Source organism: Lutra lutra, chromosome 3, assembly GCF_902655055.1.
Source record: "Lutra lutra chromosome 3, mLutLut1.2, whole genome shotgun sequence".
Classification (NCBI taxonomy): Eukaryota; Metazoa; Chordata; class Mammalia; order Carnivora; family Mustelidae; genus Lutra; species Lutra lutra.
This window is the reverse complement of record NC_062280.1, coordinates 39,680,634-39,697,619: the sequence shown is the minus strand read 5'-3', so window position 1 is coordinate 39,697,619 and position 16,986 is coordinate 39,680,634. Positions and strand designations below refer to the sequence as shown.

Sequence of the window (16,986 nt, the reverse complement as noted above, 5' to 3'; positions counted from 1 at the left end):
AACGTCATAACAACCACTGCAAATAAATCATAAATTGATGATACTAAGAAAAGCTGATTAGAACCTGGTAAATGTTTCAATGCTAAGATACTTACATATGCTGTTTTCTAAGAGAAGGTTGAAATCACATTTACTCAGTCAACAACACATGAGTGGTTCGGATTACAAAGCAGCCAAAGGCAAAGAAGCTTCTCACAAATACCCCTGAGCTATTTAACCACATAAGCTGCTTCTCCCCAAACTGGGGCTGCCCAGACCAAGGCGAGCCACAGGCTGGACTTGGCACCTCTTTTAAAGAAGCTTCTTCCATCCCAGGTAACCAATCATGTACACGGGACAGAACCTCTAGAAAAGCTGCGATCACTCCCTTTATTGAGCAAATGACTAGATGTGCACGGGGGAGTGAAGTGGGAGAGCTAGCTGTGGTGAGGAGCAGGGAGCATGGGCTGACATCCTAGCTCTGCCACCAGCTTAGCCCTGTAGAATCTTGGAAACATATTTCTCTGTCCTTGGATACAATGGATCATATCCTTAACTTCCTACCTTTGAATAAGGCAATGAAGATGAAGAAAAATGTAAACTAATTTAATTTCCTCTTCATCCAGGCACTGCATACACAGAAAATGTTCTTTTCCAAGGCCAGAATGGTATCTGGCTTCAGGGATTCAACAGCTGTATAACTAGTTGGAAATGTTTTACGCTCTACTTCTGTTTCAGTTTTCTGTGAGGGAGACTGAAGACACACGGCATCAGGCTGGGTGGTCCTCCAGGTTCGAGGGGCAGGCTCTCTGCCCTCCCCTCTCCTCCCCCACACCAAAGCCAGAGGACCCGGGGACAGCGGGTTGTGAGACCTGCACTCCTGAGGCAGAGGTTCATGAGCAAGGCCACCGAGTACTCCAGTGTGTAGTCCGAAAGGCAATCGGGGTCCTTCAGAATATCAATCAGCCAGAAGATGAGGCCGTCTTGAATCATCGCTGTCTGCAGTGGGCGCCTAGGATGTAAAAGCCTATAGGTCAGCTAAAGCCGGCAAGCAGCTTTCCCTGTAAGAGCACACGGTGATGTGCACGCCAGTTGGAAAAGACAAACTGATGGGGCGCCGGGGGGCAGGGGGCTCAGTCCGCTGAGCGTCCGACTCTGGGTTTCGGCTCAGGTCACGGTCTCAGGGTCCTCGGATCGAGCCCCGGCCAGGCTGTGCACTCAGCGGGGTGTCTGCTTGAGATTCTCTCTCCCTCTCCTCCTCCCCCACCCATAAATAAATATATCTTAAGGGAAAAAAAGAGACAAGACAAACTGTGCGGAAAATACCGACTCTAAAGAATATTTTGTTGTTAGACCCACACAACTGAAACAACAAATTCTTTACCTTCTGCAGGTGTTCCTAAGGATTTAGAGAGCAGCTAGGTAGTCAGGAGCTCTTCTACTCTGAAAATTTCTTTTTCAATATTTAAAATTAGCAGAGTAGTATTTCAAATATTTAGTAAATATTTACTGATAGCTTTTGGTCCACTTCACCCAGGAGACAGTCATAGAAAAAGTTCATTGACAAACAGATTTTTAGTAAACTCTAGTCCTGCTTGGCACTTTGAGCTGTGTAAAAACAAAGAAAAGCCAAAACCAGCTCAATCCCATCTTGATTCGGGTCTTTGTAAAGTAAGGGTAGTTTAAGGACATGGGCAAAACAATTTATACAGAATTATTTTCCGCCCAAAGTCCGTATGAAATCTAACATCTCATCCAAATGTGTTTGAGGAATGTCTTCCTGCCAGCCTTAAGAACTGATGAGATTGGGGCGCCTTATTTATTTTAAGATTTTAAATCTTGAAAAAAATTATATAAGAATAAATAAAATCTTAAAATAAATAAATAAACAAATAAATAAAATCTTAAAATAAAAACAAACCCAAAAGTATAGCAAAGATACTGTCCTGGGTGGGAGTTTTACCATAACCTGTTCATTAGAAGATGTTCGGTGGAGGTTCCTCCATGGTGTTGTTTTGTTTTGTTTTTTTAAAGATTTTATTTATTTATTTGACAGAGAGAGAGAGAGATCACAAGTAGGCAGAAAGGCAGGCAGAGAGAGAGGGGGAAGCAGGCTCACTGCTGAGCAGAGAGCCCGATGTGGGGCTTGATCCCAGGACCCTGAGATCATGACCCGAGCCGAAGGCAGCGGCTTAACCCACTGAGCCACCCAGGCACCCCATTTTATTTATTTTTTTAAAATGAAATTTTTTTTTTAAGATTTTTATTTATTTATTTGACAGAGAGACACACAGTGAGAAAGGAAACACAAGCAGAGGGAGTGGGAGAGGGAGAAGCAAGCCTCCTGCAGAGCAGGGAGCCCGATGTGGGGCTTGATCCTGGGATCAAGACCTGAGCTGAAGGCAGATGCTTAACGACTGAGCCACCCAGGTGCCCCTAAGATTTTATTTTTTTAAGTAATCTCCACATCCAATGTGGGACCATAACTCACAGCCTGAGATCAGGAGTTCCCATGCCCTACCACACCAAGCCAGCCAGGCTGCCCTTTGTGCTATTCTTCATCACACTCACCTCATGAGTGAAATTTGTTGGAACACAAGGAAGGCTACACTCTCTTGGCAATCCTAAATACTTCCTACATTCATTGTACAGACCCTAGAGCATCGCAAAAACATTAAGCATATTTCTAGAACAGAATAGCTTATTACTGTTTGAAGCACAAGAAAAAACTGGCAATAAATATCTATATTACCAGGAGGAAGTATTATATCTTATCTCTGTTACTATAGTTACTAAATTTCAAAACAATTTTCCAAGTCATGCTCAACATCAAGCTAAATTATCTTTAAAAACAAACAAAAACCAAGTGCTCATATGGTCTAAAGAAATAAGAACTCTGGAGTTTACTACAGTTCCTTTCAATTCACACATAGTTTGAACAAGAACTTTTCATCGCCAGGGACCTGACAAGTAGTAGGAACTGAATACCTACTGCTTTCTCTCACTAAATGTGCACACTTAGAATAAGTCACTTTGCAGGCTTTAGGTTACTAGCGAGAGTCAATCACATGTCAACCACATCTGACAGGAAGAAAGTATGTCCAGAAGAGGACTGTCAGAAAAAAGCTGAGAACTCAAGGTACTAGAATTCTTACTAAGGCAAAGAGAAAGTGAGGTATTCCTGAGGGAAGCCACATGCTGGAAGAATTCCATACAACTCAGCAACTCCACTCCTAGGCACTGACTGACTCAAGGGAAGGGAAAGGATGCGTCCACACAAAGATTTGTAGGCAAATGTTTGGAACACGATTATGCATGATAGCCAGAGTAGACCCAATCCAGCTGTCCAGCAGCTGATGAACAGATAAACCAAATGTGGTCTCTCCGTGTAATGGTGTGTTCTTCAGCGTCACAAAGGAATAAAGTACTGACACAGGCTACCACACAGACAGACCTCAAGGACATGATGCTGAGTGAAAGAAGCCAGTCACAACGGAACACACATTATATGAGTCCATTTACCTAAAAATGCCCATTACCGGTAACACTACAAAAAGCAAATCAGTGGTTACCTGGGGCTGGGGGGAGGGGACGAGGGCTGGAAATGGGCATGAGGTTTCTTTGTGTGGTGATGCAAATGTTCTAAAATCAGCTTGTGTTGATGGTCGGGCAACTCTGTAAATATACTAAAAATCACTGAACGGTACATTTAAAAGAGGTGAATTTTGTGCTATGAGGGTTCACTTCAGTAAAGCTGTTCATGAAGGAAAAAAACGCTCGAGATGGATAGAGGATGCAAATCATGACAGGGTCCAGACGGAGACTACACGGTCGGCTGCTGGGACGTTAGCACAAGGAAGCGGAAGGCTCCCAGCCTGCCTCCCAAAAATGATCCAGTGCGTTGATGTCACTGCTCCTGTACGTGCACCTCCCGCAACGCGCTGTGAGCGACGTGCGGTTTAGCCGTGTCAGGTTCTGCGCATGCGCATATCTCTACCCCCATGTGCGTGGCCTGAAACACGATCCAGCCCCTGCCAGCACCAACTACCACGCACGAGGACAGCGTGATAGCACTTCCCCCTCCGTAGCAGCTTGAGCAGGACGGTTTTGGGAATTCGAGATAAGCTTTCTAGCTCCATCTTGGAAAGTAACCCACCGTCTCCTAAATGTTAACTGAAAATATCATTTGGAAAATATCATTTGCCTCTTGGGCTGCCACTGGGGCTAAACAGTGGCTCACATGAGCCCTATGTACTTTCACAGGGACCGCCGTGACCCACTGCATGGTCAGCACCTGAGGCTGAACTTCTGCAAGGCCCCGAGAACGTTCTCGCGGGTGACGATGTCCTCATCCTCCTCCTTCAACCTTTCCTCCAGCATCCGCAGCACCTTCGTGTTCTGGGCCAGGTAGAGGCGACCTAACAATATAACCAGAGATGCACAGGTGAGAGAATTTATCTTGTGTTAAATTCATGCCACAAAACCATTCTCTCTGAATACTTTGCATGTAATGCATGTAGAGTTTGGGTAATTTTAGGTTCTAAAAAAAACTTAAAACCTATTTCTTCTGCAAAGTTGGTTTTATCCAACCAACTATCTAATGAAGAGAAAACCACTCTTCTTATAATCGAAACATAATTCATCATGGGGCACCTCGGTGGCTCAGTTGGTTAAGCCTCCAACTCTTGATTTCAGCTCAGGCTGTGATCTCAGAGTTGTGATATCGAGCCCTGTGTCGGGCTCCGTGCTCACTGGAGCATCTGCTTCTCTCTCTCCAGCCCCAAATATTATATCTCTATTATAATAAATAATTTATTTATTATTAAATAAATAATCTTTAAACATAATTCATCACTATGTTTTTGTGGGGAGCACTGCCAGATCTAGAGGGAGAAAGAAGGTGAGAAATCTATATGTTATGGGCTCCTTAGTCTTTATAATAGAGGCAGCCAAACAGTAATGCTTTCTGGGCACACTCCTGCCTCCTTCTAGATGTACCTATGCCTGGAGAAGGAGTTGGGAACCATACATGGGACCCTATAATAAGCTTTGAGTTATCATTAGCCCCCTGTGGACTTGTGTCTTAACACAGATAATGTTAGTGCATGTACCCTTGTTCATAATAAAGGTCTGCTAAATGGTTGGAAGAACAAGCAAATGAGTGAGTGAACCAACTTTTGGAGCATCATATAGTCATAATTTGAGAACTCCCCTTATTCACATTTAAGAAGCTGAAACAAAGTAGAACTTATGGACGATAATAATATTTTGTAAAATCATTGTATTATCTTTGGAATTTTCAAATCCTGGTGGTTTAAGAGGTCATCCAGTTTGTTTGTTTGTTTTTACGATTTTATTTTTAAGTAATCTCTACACCCAATGTGGGGCTTGAACCCACAAACCCAAGATCAAGAGTCATACGCTCCACCGACTGAGCCAGCCAGGCACCCCAAGAGGCTGCAGCCTCTCGAAGGAAACGATGTAGTGCTTATTGGGATCAGTTTTGATTAATTAACTAACCTTGTTTTGCCTTCAGCGGAAAATTACAGAAAATGAATTACCTGTTATATACTTGAAAACAATCTAAAAGGTACTGCTACAAAACCAGAAAGCTTGTAAAATAAAACCAGAAGCCTTATAAAATAAACTCCAAGACCACCAAAATTGACTCTGACATAAACTAAGCCATACAACAATAACCAATTTGCACAAGGCCCCTTCAGTGCACTGAACAGGAATCTACTGAGGAAACCGAGAGCTCCTTTAAGAAACATTTCGAAGAATGGCCACTTCCAAAGGAACAAAATGCACTGATATAGGACCTTGGCTGACTCACCTTCTGCCAGGGACGCAAAAGCATTGATGAGCCGGGCCATATACTGTCGCACCACCTCACTCCTGGAGTGCAGCAGCTGCAGCACGCTCCTCTGTGGGCAGAACCATCCAGAGAGGGCAAGGATGAGGTTAAAGAAAACAGAGCTAAATACACGTCTCCTCTCTGGGTCTGCTGTTCTCTGCCTCTGCGTGGATTTATTAGAGGTGAAATAAACAGACTAAAGTCAACATTTCATCTGGAAATCTCAATTTCCAATGGATTTTTTTTTAAAGATTTTATTTATTTATTTGAGAGAGAGACAGTGAGAGAGAGCATGAGTGAGAAGGTCAGAGAGAGAAGCAGACTCCCCGCGGAGCCGGGAGCCCGATGCAGGACTCGATCCCAGAACTCCAGGATCACGGCCTGAGCCGAAGACAGTCGTCCAACCAACTGAGCCACCCAGGCGTCCCTCCAATGGATTTTTTTAATGAGGGTTGACAAAAACAAGTTATTCAGACTTCTGAGCCGAGAGACTGAATTACACAGAGTGCTCTGCCTGTGACTGGAGCAAGGGAGGCCATGCTGTTTGTGATGCTTCCCACTCCTGTTTTTCCAGGTTAGTGACAGATCCAATACCCAGATCTAATTTTGCTCCCTTCAAACTCCAGTAGAAGTACAGTGTGTAGATTTAAAAAAAAAAAGATATAAATTCTGAAGGACAGAGAGACAGTACAAGAGCTGTTAGCATGGTTTCGGAATCAGGAAGGCCAGGTGGTGATAGACGTAGCAGACCCAAGAATGCCAAGTCTTGAAGGCAGCAACGGGCAATGAGGAATTACCCAACTTACAGCACATAACCCTCCAAAGGAAAAAAAAAATGAAGAAGAATGAATGAAAGCTGTTAAAGCAGCAGCTGGATCCCACTCTTGCCGCTCCTATACCACTGTCCTCCTACAGACTCCCCACCATCCATTCGGGGGGCGTTCCCTTGCGAAGGTAACACAAAAGGACTCTGGAGGTGTGAGGAGTTAGCTGGACAGGTAGGAAGTCAGGGCCAGGGTCCCCAACAAGAAAATATGGAGTCAGGACAGCTAAGATCGAACAGCAGTGACATCCTGTTTTGCAGCTGAGGCAGAATCACACCTGCATTCTTTTCTGCAGCCTTTGCAGAAATGACTTCTGCAGAATGTCCTAAAATAAGACAATTAACCACAAAGCCTTTGTCAATACCATGGGCAAGGTGGAGTTAAGACCTAAGCCCCCAGATGTCAGAAAAAAAGACGATCAGCAGACACGTTAACCTAACAGGTAGACAGACATGTGAACCGAGCCCTGACTGGCACGACTCAGCATGACCTTGACTGCTGAAGATAGTTTTCAGAAAAGCTGATAAAACCCCCTAAACTTAGAAACTTTAAAGGCAACATTTTTAGGCCCCCCTCGCTCTCCAGGAGCTATACTCTTGCTCAATCAACTTTGCTTTGCTGTCCACCACTCTTCATCTGGTCTACCTCTTCATTCTTCGAAGTATGATCAAGAACCACAGGCACTAAAGGGAACAAAAATCCTGTAGCAGAGGCGGACACCTGGCACAGGTGAGCAGGGCTTCTACACCCAAATGGGATGAAGAGACAGTGTCTAAATGCAGAATGAATGCTAAACAGAGAGCACCCCATCTTCTTCTACCTGGATCCCAGAAGCTTGCACCCAGATCCTCACGCTCTAGGTAGGAGATCAGAAGACTCTTCTTGGAGGAAAATGACCAGCCCAAGAGAAAAGAGCCAGAGATCCTAAAATCAGAGGTTTCTACTAGAGAGACCACTTAGATCACCCTGAGTGGAGCTCTGCATCCACAAGCCCTGCCCTCAGTCTCAGAATTTCTAATTGACTTTTATTCCTACTCAAAACATTATGAGAAAACCAAGATCTACCAGAAACCCAAGGCAAGTTTCCAATATGGGAGATAGGGTCAAAACAAATGGTGGGGGCAACTTGAAGAAAATGGGACTGTGTAGGGAGAAGAAAACCAGAGATACACAAAAATGTGTTACTCACAGTAGCCTCAGAGACACAAGAGGCATACCGTATCCATGAAAAAAGATTGCCATAAAAAGGGGGGGTGAAAAACTCGACAGAAGGGTTGGAAAAAAAGGTGAGGAGATCTCCTAGAAAGCAGAGCAAGAATATGGAAAATATGAGAGAAAAGAGAGAATCAGTTCAAGAGGTCCAACATTCAGAGAGAGAACTGAGAAAACAGAGAGGAAATCATCAAGAAAATAAAATCAAGAAAAGTTCCTAGGACTGCACTTGTCAGATGAAAGGGCTCACAAAACACTTAATACAATGAACCAAAATACACCTTAGGAAAGACATCAACAGGATATTTATTAACACTGGTGATAAAGAAAAGACTAAGCCACTCTGAAAAACAGTATGGAGGCTCCTCAAGATGTTAAGAACAGAGCTACCCTATGACCCAGCAACTGCACTACTAGGTCTTTACCCCAAAAATACAGATGTAGTGAAAAGAAGGGGCACATGCACCCCAATGCTCATAGCAGCAATGTCCACAAGAGCCAAACTGTGGAAGGAGCTGAGATGCCCTTCGACAGAGGAATGGATAAAGAAGATGTGGTCCATATACACAATGGAATATTACTCAGCCATCAGAAAGGATGAATACCCACCATTTGCACCGACATGGATGGAACTAGAGGGGATTATGCTGAGTGAAGTAAGTCAAGCAGAGAGAGACAATTATCATATGGTTTCACTTATATGTGGAACATATGGAATAGCATGGAAGACCACAGGGGAAGGGAGGGAAATCTGAAGGGGGAGAAATCAGAGAGGGAGACAAACCATGAGAGACCATGGATCCCAGGAAACAAACTGAGGGTTTCCAGGGGAAGGGGCGGGGGGCATGGGGTAACAGGGTGATGTAAGGAGGACACGTGTTGTGATGAGCACTGGGTGTTATACACAACTAATGAATCACTGAACACTATACCAAAAACTAATGATGTATTATACGGTGCCTAACTGAACATAATAAAAAAATTTTTAATGTAAAAAAAAAAAAGAGAAAGAGAGAAAGAAAAAAGACTCCACAGGCTGCTAGGGAGGAAAAACCTGGCCACATACAAAGGATCAGGAATTAGACTAGCTTGGATTTCTCAACAGCAACATTGGAACATAAAGGACAATGGAGCAAGATCTTCCAAATAATGAAGGAAAATTATTTACAACCTAGAGTTCTGTACAAAGAATAAAGACATTTTCCAACATATATCATCTCAAAGAATCTACTGCTTACCCACCCTATCTCCAAAAGCTATTAACTATAGGATACTCTCCCCCAACTGACAGAACAAGAAAGAACAATGATTCTTGAAAGTGTGATCCTGGCCCAGCAGCCGCAGCATCTCCTGAAAATTTGTTGGGAATGCAAACTCTCACCCCCATCCTAGACTTACTAAGCAGAAACCGCAGGGGCCCAGGAATTTGTGTTTTAATGAGCTTCCCAGGTGATAAGACCACACGCTAAACTCCAAGAATGGCTCAGCTAGAACTCACTAAACAACCCGTCCAATTTCCTGGCTGAAAGGGCCAATCTCTCCAGTGTCATGGTGACACGGCACCCACTATGCTCGAGTTTTCCTGCTCTGCAGATTCTCTCACATCTTGCGATAGCTCCAGCTCATTCCTTGCTTAAAATAAACCATGGCAATTAAAAACAATGACTAGGGGGAAAAATGACATGTCTTCGATGGCTATAGAGATCAGAGGATTGTGACAAAAATCACAAAACCTAAGACATCTTTCATTAGAGAACACGTTGCTTTTTTTATATACAACCAAGAAAGGCAAGAAGCCTATTAAACTGTAACAGGCCATTGACTACTAGATATGCTTTCATTTCCCAGAATCCTAAAATGGGGGGACAATGCATCTCAGATTCAATGAAATAAGACAGTTTTAGAAAGGTTAGATATTGAATTTACTCTTTGAATTTGAAGTTGTAAAATCACGGACAATCTATTTTTCAGCCGCTTCATGCCTGATAAGTTGGTTTCAGATGCCATAAAAAATAAGCAGAAATAAAAGTAAAAGGAAATAAATCAAAAATTTGAGAGACTACTTTTCAAACTTAACTCGCACAGGAGCAACAAGACTACATTCGGAGAATAAACTAGCAACTCAGAATTCTCGAATGCTACTGCCCGTACACAGGGGAGCCTAACGTGTGCTTAGCGTCTGTGGGGGGCTGCTTCATCAGTGACCCTAAGGTGTGCTGCTCTTCCACCCAGCGCACACCCTATGAAGCCAAAATAGGGAGGTGAAGTATTTAAATCATTCTGGATAACACTGATGGAGATAATGAAATGCAGTGTCTTATATTATGTCATGTTCTAGATCTCACTCTGCCTCTGTCCAGCGAAGCCTGGAGTTGGTAACAGGTAAGGGAGTGAACAGTGGGGAGGGAAACCACCACATACTGGCTACTCTGTGCTGGGCACTGGGTTAAGTACATCCCACGGGTGACCAAACACAGTCAACCCCACAACCTCATGAGGCAGGTGATGGCTCCTTCTCCAAGGTGGGACGTGCTCTGAGACCCAGTAACTTACTCAAGGTTGTCTGGCTCATGGGCCATAGGGCAGAGGTTTGAAACCAGTTAACCTCACTCCGAATCCCACACTTTTCCCACTGCATCATCAGACCTATCTGGTCCAAAGCTATATACAGATATAGTGTTAACATATTTTAGGTGAGGCCCAGGTGAACAACAATCGAATCGGCTTACTTGCCTTGTCCATTGTAAGTCACACTGAGCTTGCAGGACTCATGGTTAAGCAGTGGAGTGAGGGAAAGAGTTGGGATTTGGGGAAAAGGAAGAAGGACAGGAAAGAGCTCCAGAGTTGAATCAAGCAGTTCTAATCTGTTTAGGACTCTTAGAAATGAAAACCGGGCCAATGTCTTAGGTGAGTAGCAGACCTCACCAGCTAGCAGAAGGCTGATATACAGTCACTAGGCTGAAAATACCATATAAAGTAAAGCCTCCCCCTACTGCTAAGATCATCCCCTCAGAATGAAGGCCCTGGCTGGGCTCTGGTCCATCTCTCACAGACCTGGCTGTGGCTGTGACAATCCAGGAGGTCGTTGCCAATGTAAGCTTCCAGAACAGTCTCCCTCTGCTCTCCAGGATGGGACGTGGTCAAGCGCTAGAATTAAGAAAAAGAAAAGTAAGAGACCCGAGTTTTAATATGAAGAAATATGTTCATAGAGTAGGAATCTTTTAAATGGCAGTAGTAGTAACTACATTTAACCAAAGCAAATAATACCTGGGCGGGGGTGGGGGGGGCGAGTAGCTACCCAGGCAGCCATTCAACTAACAGGGAGTTATGATGTTATATTTCCTAATGGGTGATGTGCGAGAGAAGGGAAATGATAAAATGCCCAGAGCGGAGTGCCTGGGTGGCTCAGTGGATTAAAGCCTCTGCCTTCGGCTTGGGTCATGATCCCAGGATCCTGTGATCAAGCCCCACCCACATCAGGCTCTCTGCTCAGCAGGGAGCCTGCCTCTCCCTCCCTCTGCCTGCCTCTCTGCCTACTTGTGATCTCTGTCTGTCAAATAAATAAATAAAATCTTTAAAAAAAATGCCCAGACAGTACATGTACAGATAAGGGAGAGCCCACCAACACCTAGAGAGTTTTCCTCACTAGAAGGGGCTCTAGAATTGGTCTCTGAAGGACAAGCAAACTATCAGCCAGCACGGGGGAATGAGTATGGTGGGTAGTGGGGGGAGGGCGGGGGAGGAAGTGGGGTACTGATTGAGGAGGCGTGAAAATGCAGGGGGTATGTTGGGGGAGCCCACTGGGGGCTAGGCACAGGGCAGGCTGAGGAGGGCTTGGAGCCAATGCATCACCAACAAGTTAGACTTTATACTATAGGGACTGATGCAGCAATACTGTGTGTGTTTGGGTGTGAGAGTGTGTATGTGTGAGTGTGTGTGTGTGTGTATAAGGGGTAAGTGGGTAGAATTTTGTAGATTTTTAAAGTCATAAGTTTCTTGCGTTGTGTTAAGGATAAACTCATTGTCCATAGGGCTAGAAAAAAATATTGTATGGAGAGTGTGTGAAATGTGTGTGTGTGTGTGTGTACATATGAGTGTGTACGGGTATGAATTATATGGGAAAGTCACATATAAAGTGAGATGCCCTTGCTTTCCCAGGAAAATCCCACTGGAGACCCCTGAGACCGTGGGCCCTGCCACTGGCCAAGGAGGAGATGGACGTTTAAAGAGCCACATGGTGAGAAGACAAGAGCAGGAGACCCCCCGCCCCCCCGCCAGAACTGACAGGCGAAGGCCTCCAGAGGCGGGTGTCACTGGCAGACTGGATCCACTGTGGTCAAACAGGAAGGCCCTGAGGGCAGAGGGCACTTAAATGAGGGTGTGCCAAGAGTGTCACAGGTGGGGGCTGCCGCCCTTCCACCAAGTTCCCTGAAGCCAGGGCCAGGGTGCTGGAATGGGGTGGAGGGTGACAAGCTGGAGGGGGACACAGACAAGATCTTAAGACACTTGTTTATTCTTCCTGGTTAATCTGTGACAATGTCATTCATTTGGCAAAGGAATAGCCTGCCTCCCCAAGAGGCTCGGTAGCACGGACTGAGAGGAGGAGCTGCTGGGTGGACAAACTAGGAGCCAGAGAATGAGTCTGCTAACTTGAGCGGGCAGAGGCAATGGCCCCTGCGACTCCTCACGGTGGGCACCCGCGCTTGCCAACTGAGGCAGACATTACCCATCGGTCACAGCACTCCGTCTGCTAATTCTGGATGCATTCTCAGAGCGCTCCCTGAGATCATGTTCCAGGAAGCATGACCAATCTTCCAAAGTACAAATGAGGAGACCTTTGTCTACAGAGATGGGGAAATTACTCAAAACCACTTTGATGCCAATACCCTGAAATTCAGGGAGCCATGAAGGGGTCTGACACTATTACAGCCTAAGTTAGAATGGATTATTCAGTTAAAGGGCCAACCAGTGTTGGCCTAGACATGCAGTTCTCAAGGGTACTTTGGGGAATCCTAGGGGTCTCCAAAGACCTTCCAAGGAGTCTACCAGATCATGATTATTTTCATAATAATACTAAGTTATGATCTCTCACACACACACACACTCACACATACACACTCTCACACCCAAACACACACAGTATTGCTGCATCAGTCCCTATAGTATAAAGTCTAACTTGTTGGTGATGCATTATTTCTTTTTAAGATTTTATTTATTTGAGAGAGAGAAAGAGAAGGTGCACAAGCAGGTGGAGGGGCAGAGGGAGAGGGAGAAACAGACCCCCTGCTGAGCAGGGAGCCTGAGGCGGGACTCGATCCCAGGACCTTGGGATAATGACCTAAGCTGAAGGCAGATGCTTAACTGACTGAGCCACCCGGGCACCCCTAAAAATTTTATTTTTTTTAAGTAATCTCTACACCTGGTGTGGGGCTCAAACTCACAAACCTGAGATCAAGAGTCGCCCGCTCTACTGACTGATTCAGCCAGGAGACCCCGTTTTATCTTTGTCACGGTCCATCTCTCAGAGGCTATATGAAGTATGACACTGTGATGACTCACTTGGGGAGGCAGATGTGAGAATCCAGCTGTCCTTCCATCAGGCCAGACAGTAAAGAAATTTGCCAAAATGTACAACAATGCCACTTTCCTGATTTTTTTTTGTTTGTTTGTTTGGAAAAGAGTTATTTTTTTTTTTTAAGATTTTTTTATTTATTTATTTGACAGAGAGAAATCACAAGTAGGCAGAGAGGCAGGCAGAGAGAGAGGAGGAAGCAGGCCCCCCGCTGAGCAGAAAGCCCGATGTGGGGCTTGAACCCAGGACCTGGGATCATGACCTGAGCCGAAGGCAGCGGCTCAACCCACTGAGCCACCCAGGCGCCCCGGAAAAGAGTTATTTTTTATGTATAAAAAATACATTATTGGGGCACCTGGGTGGCTCAGTCTGTTAGGTGTCTGCCTCTGGCTCGGGTCATGATCCCAGGGTTATAGGATCGAGCCCCACATCAGCTCCCTGCTTGTCGGGAAGGCTGCTTCTCCCTCTCCCCCTGCTGCTCCCCCTGCTTGTGTTCCCTCTCTTGCTCTCTCTGTCAAATAAAATAATAAAATCTTTAAAAAAATACATTATTTATGTTATGTTCTGGGTTCATAATTATTCATCTTAAATGAATTAATATTTAGAAAGGTTCTCGATTTTTAATTTCTCATACTATAAATAGTGGTAGATAGAATTCACATAAACTAAAGCCCTTAGGGTCCTCGGTAATTTCCAAGAGTGTCAACAGGTCTGAGACTAAAAACCTTGAGAACCACTGGCTTACCCTCAAGAGTGGGAGGAAAAGCAACTATCAGACAAGGCTTGACATCTCTTAAGACTGGCTCATCAGGGTCCACCCCCACTGTCTGCTTGAGTGGCTCCACATAGCACCCGAATGCAGAAGTCTTTGCGAAGCTGTCATAAGAGAGTGACTCTGGGCACTCCCGCGCCGACCCCACTGGCTGGGAGGGTGGCTTACAACGGGTGATCGGGGCAGGCTTGAAATGGCACATGGCAAACAAGTGAGGGAAGGCAAAGGCAACTGTGAGGTCCACACCCGGGTTTTTACCAAGAGGCCAAGGCTGTCCTCAGAAGCTGTTTTTACCTTTGGCTCTTGGTGTCAGCAGGCAACACGAGGAAAGATTTGTAGTAGATGGGGTACAAGATACAAGCAAGGTAGCCAGCCAAGAAGACTATGTCTTAACTTCCAGGGAAAGGTACGTACCCAGCGAAGAGCCTGCAACAGGAAGGCTTTCAAGCGGTCACTCCCCAAAATCAAATCCTTCTTCAGTTTCTCATAATCCAAGGAGGGCAGTAACGGGACATCCTTCAGTTTCCTACTCAGCCACACAAGTTCAAAGAGAGAAAAAAGGGCAAAGGGCACATTCATTAGACTTCCTGAGTCTCCAGACACCAGCGGTGGCCTGGCTGTCTTCTCCACTCCTGGAATGAAGTCCAGGACCGCCGCCCCCTGCCCCCACCCCGTGTCATCGAGCTCTGCTCTGCCTTTCCCGTGGAGGTACTGGGGCTTTGTTGCATGTCTTTCCCCACACAAGGAGTCCCTGCCTGGCCAGGTTTAGAAACTGCTGTGCTCTCACAAGGCCAGGGCTCCGTCCGAGAGGGATGGAATCACCTTGAAGGCACCAGACCTTGCGGCACCGCTACAGGCCTACTTAGCATCCGGAGCAAAGCCGGAGACCAACAGCAGCACCCGTGAGAATGCTCCCTGAAATCCTGAAGCTGCTGCACGCTCAGGCTCGAGGCACCGAACTGGGGGGACGCAAAGGACAGACCAGGGTGAGGAAACAACTGTGAAGAGTGGGAGCACAGTCAACCCCAAGGAGGTAAAGGGCATGTCAGGAAATAGCACGGGTTCTTATCTGGGAGAGAGGAGCAAGTAGGGCCGTTTACAAACCCTCCTCAAGAGGACCCAAGTGGAGCCCTCAGGGGAAGGCAGGTCTCCCCAGTGTCTTCAGTTTGTTTTGCTCCACAGTGGGGGCTGGAGCGCACGGGAGAACCAGTGTAAGGGAGCGAGGCCTGCAATCTGGCTAACAGCAATGTATCCATGTTAACGTCCTGCCTTTGATGTTGTACTTGGCACAGAAGATGTCACCACGGAGTTGGGGGGCCTGGGGGGTCAACTTCCTGTGACTCTATTATAATCATTTCAGCATAAAACAAGTCAAAAACAAAAGTAAAACAACAGTATGGTCTTCCTGACACTGTGCAGAGAATATTAAGATCAGTACTCTGGGCACAATACTAAATGCGGGCTCATGAGGACTTGGGTGAAAAGAGGCACACAAAGGCTTCTTGGGGCGCCTGGCTGGTTCAGTCGGTAGAGTGCGCAACTCTTGGTCTTGGGGTTGTGAGTCTGAGCCTCACGTTGGGAGTAGAGATTACTTAAAAAATAAAATCTTCAAAAAAAAAAAAAAAAAAAGATGAGGGGTTCTTCTGCTTCCCATTGACGCGTAACCAAGCTACATGATGTTAGCTGCGGGTGTCCGGCATCATGATTCGCCATCTGTGTACAGATGGTTAAGTGGTTACCACAGTGAGTCTCTTTACCCTCTGTCACCACACAAAGTTCCCACGTTTCCTTTCCTGGGATGAGAATTTTTGAGATTTACTTTCTCAGCAACTTTTAAATTTGCAATACAGTATTACTGACTACAGTTCTCACGCAGTCCACTGCCTCCCAGGAGGCAAACTTCTAAGTGGAAGTCTGCACCTCTTGGTCTCCTTCACTAGTTTTAAAGGGTGGAACAGAGATAAGGGTGGGTGGAAGGTGGAAAGGAGGTAAGACCCTGGGGGGCGCAGCATTTAGGGTACTGTAAATTTTCTTCATATGTGCCTATAGCATTCAACTTTTCTGTAATGAGCATGTATTGCATTATAAAAAAATTACATGCTAGTTTTCTTAATGTTAGTTTTAAAAGACGAAATATGATCCTCTCACAGGGCCCCGGAGAAAAAGGCCAGAGAAGAGGGCAACAAATGAGATCTCAGCGAACACTCCTGGGAGGAGGTTCTAGTCTGCACGTCACACAGCGGAGCCCTGCGCACGTGCACACTGATCATTCTGGCACCTATTTTCCTGAGGCCAATACGGCTGTTTATTTATTTATTTATTTATTTATTTTTTAAAGATTTTATTTGTCAGAGAGAGAGGGAGAGAGAGCGAGCACAGGCAGACAGAATGGCAGGCAGAGGCAGAGGGAGAAGCAGGCTCCCCGCCAAGCAAGGAGCCCGATGTGGGACTCGATCCCAGGATGCTGGGATCATGACCTGAGCCGAAGGCAGCTGCTTAACCAACTGAGCCACCCAGGCGTCCCAACGGCTGTGTTTAAAAATGAACACAGATACTTTAGAAATCCCCATTACAAATAACTGGTCAGTATTCTTTGAAAGTGTCAAGGCCATGAACAAGATAGAAGAATGACTTCAAATGAAAGGAAACAGACATGACAACCATGTCAACATGTGATCCTGGACTGAACGCTGGACCAGACAAGGGCAGAATGGAGCAGCTGCTAACATGTGAGGAAGGCCTGCAGATGAGATGATGCGGCATCAGCATT

The 16,986-nt window shown here is 45.6% G+C and overlaps 1 protein-coding gene across 3 annotated transcripts in view; it reads right to left on the bottom strand.

Moving 5' to 3' along the window:
- Positions 1 to 16,986, bottom strand: part of ARMC9 (armadillo repeat containing 9) — a 160,607-nt gene that overhangs the window by 87,568 nt on the left and 56,053 nt on the right. For all 3 annotated transcript variants that reach the window (XM_047721349.1, XM_047721350.1, XM_047721351.1), the window contains exons 11-15: positions 14,631 to 14,742; positions 10,927 to 11,019; positions 5,816 to 5,906; positions 4,274 to 4,397; positions 852 to 991 (exon numbers count right to left, since the gene is read on the bottom strand). In XM_047721349.1, coding sequence (XP_047577305.1) covers positions 852 to 991; positions 4,274 to 4,397; positions 5,816 to 5,906; positions 10,927 to 11,019; positions 14,631 to 14,742 — 560 coding nt within the window. The remainder of the gene's footprint in view (positions 1 to 851; positions 992 to 4,273; positions 4,398 to 5,815; positions 5,907 to 10,926; positions 11,020 to 14,630; positions 14,743 to 16,986) is intronic.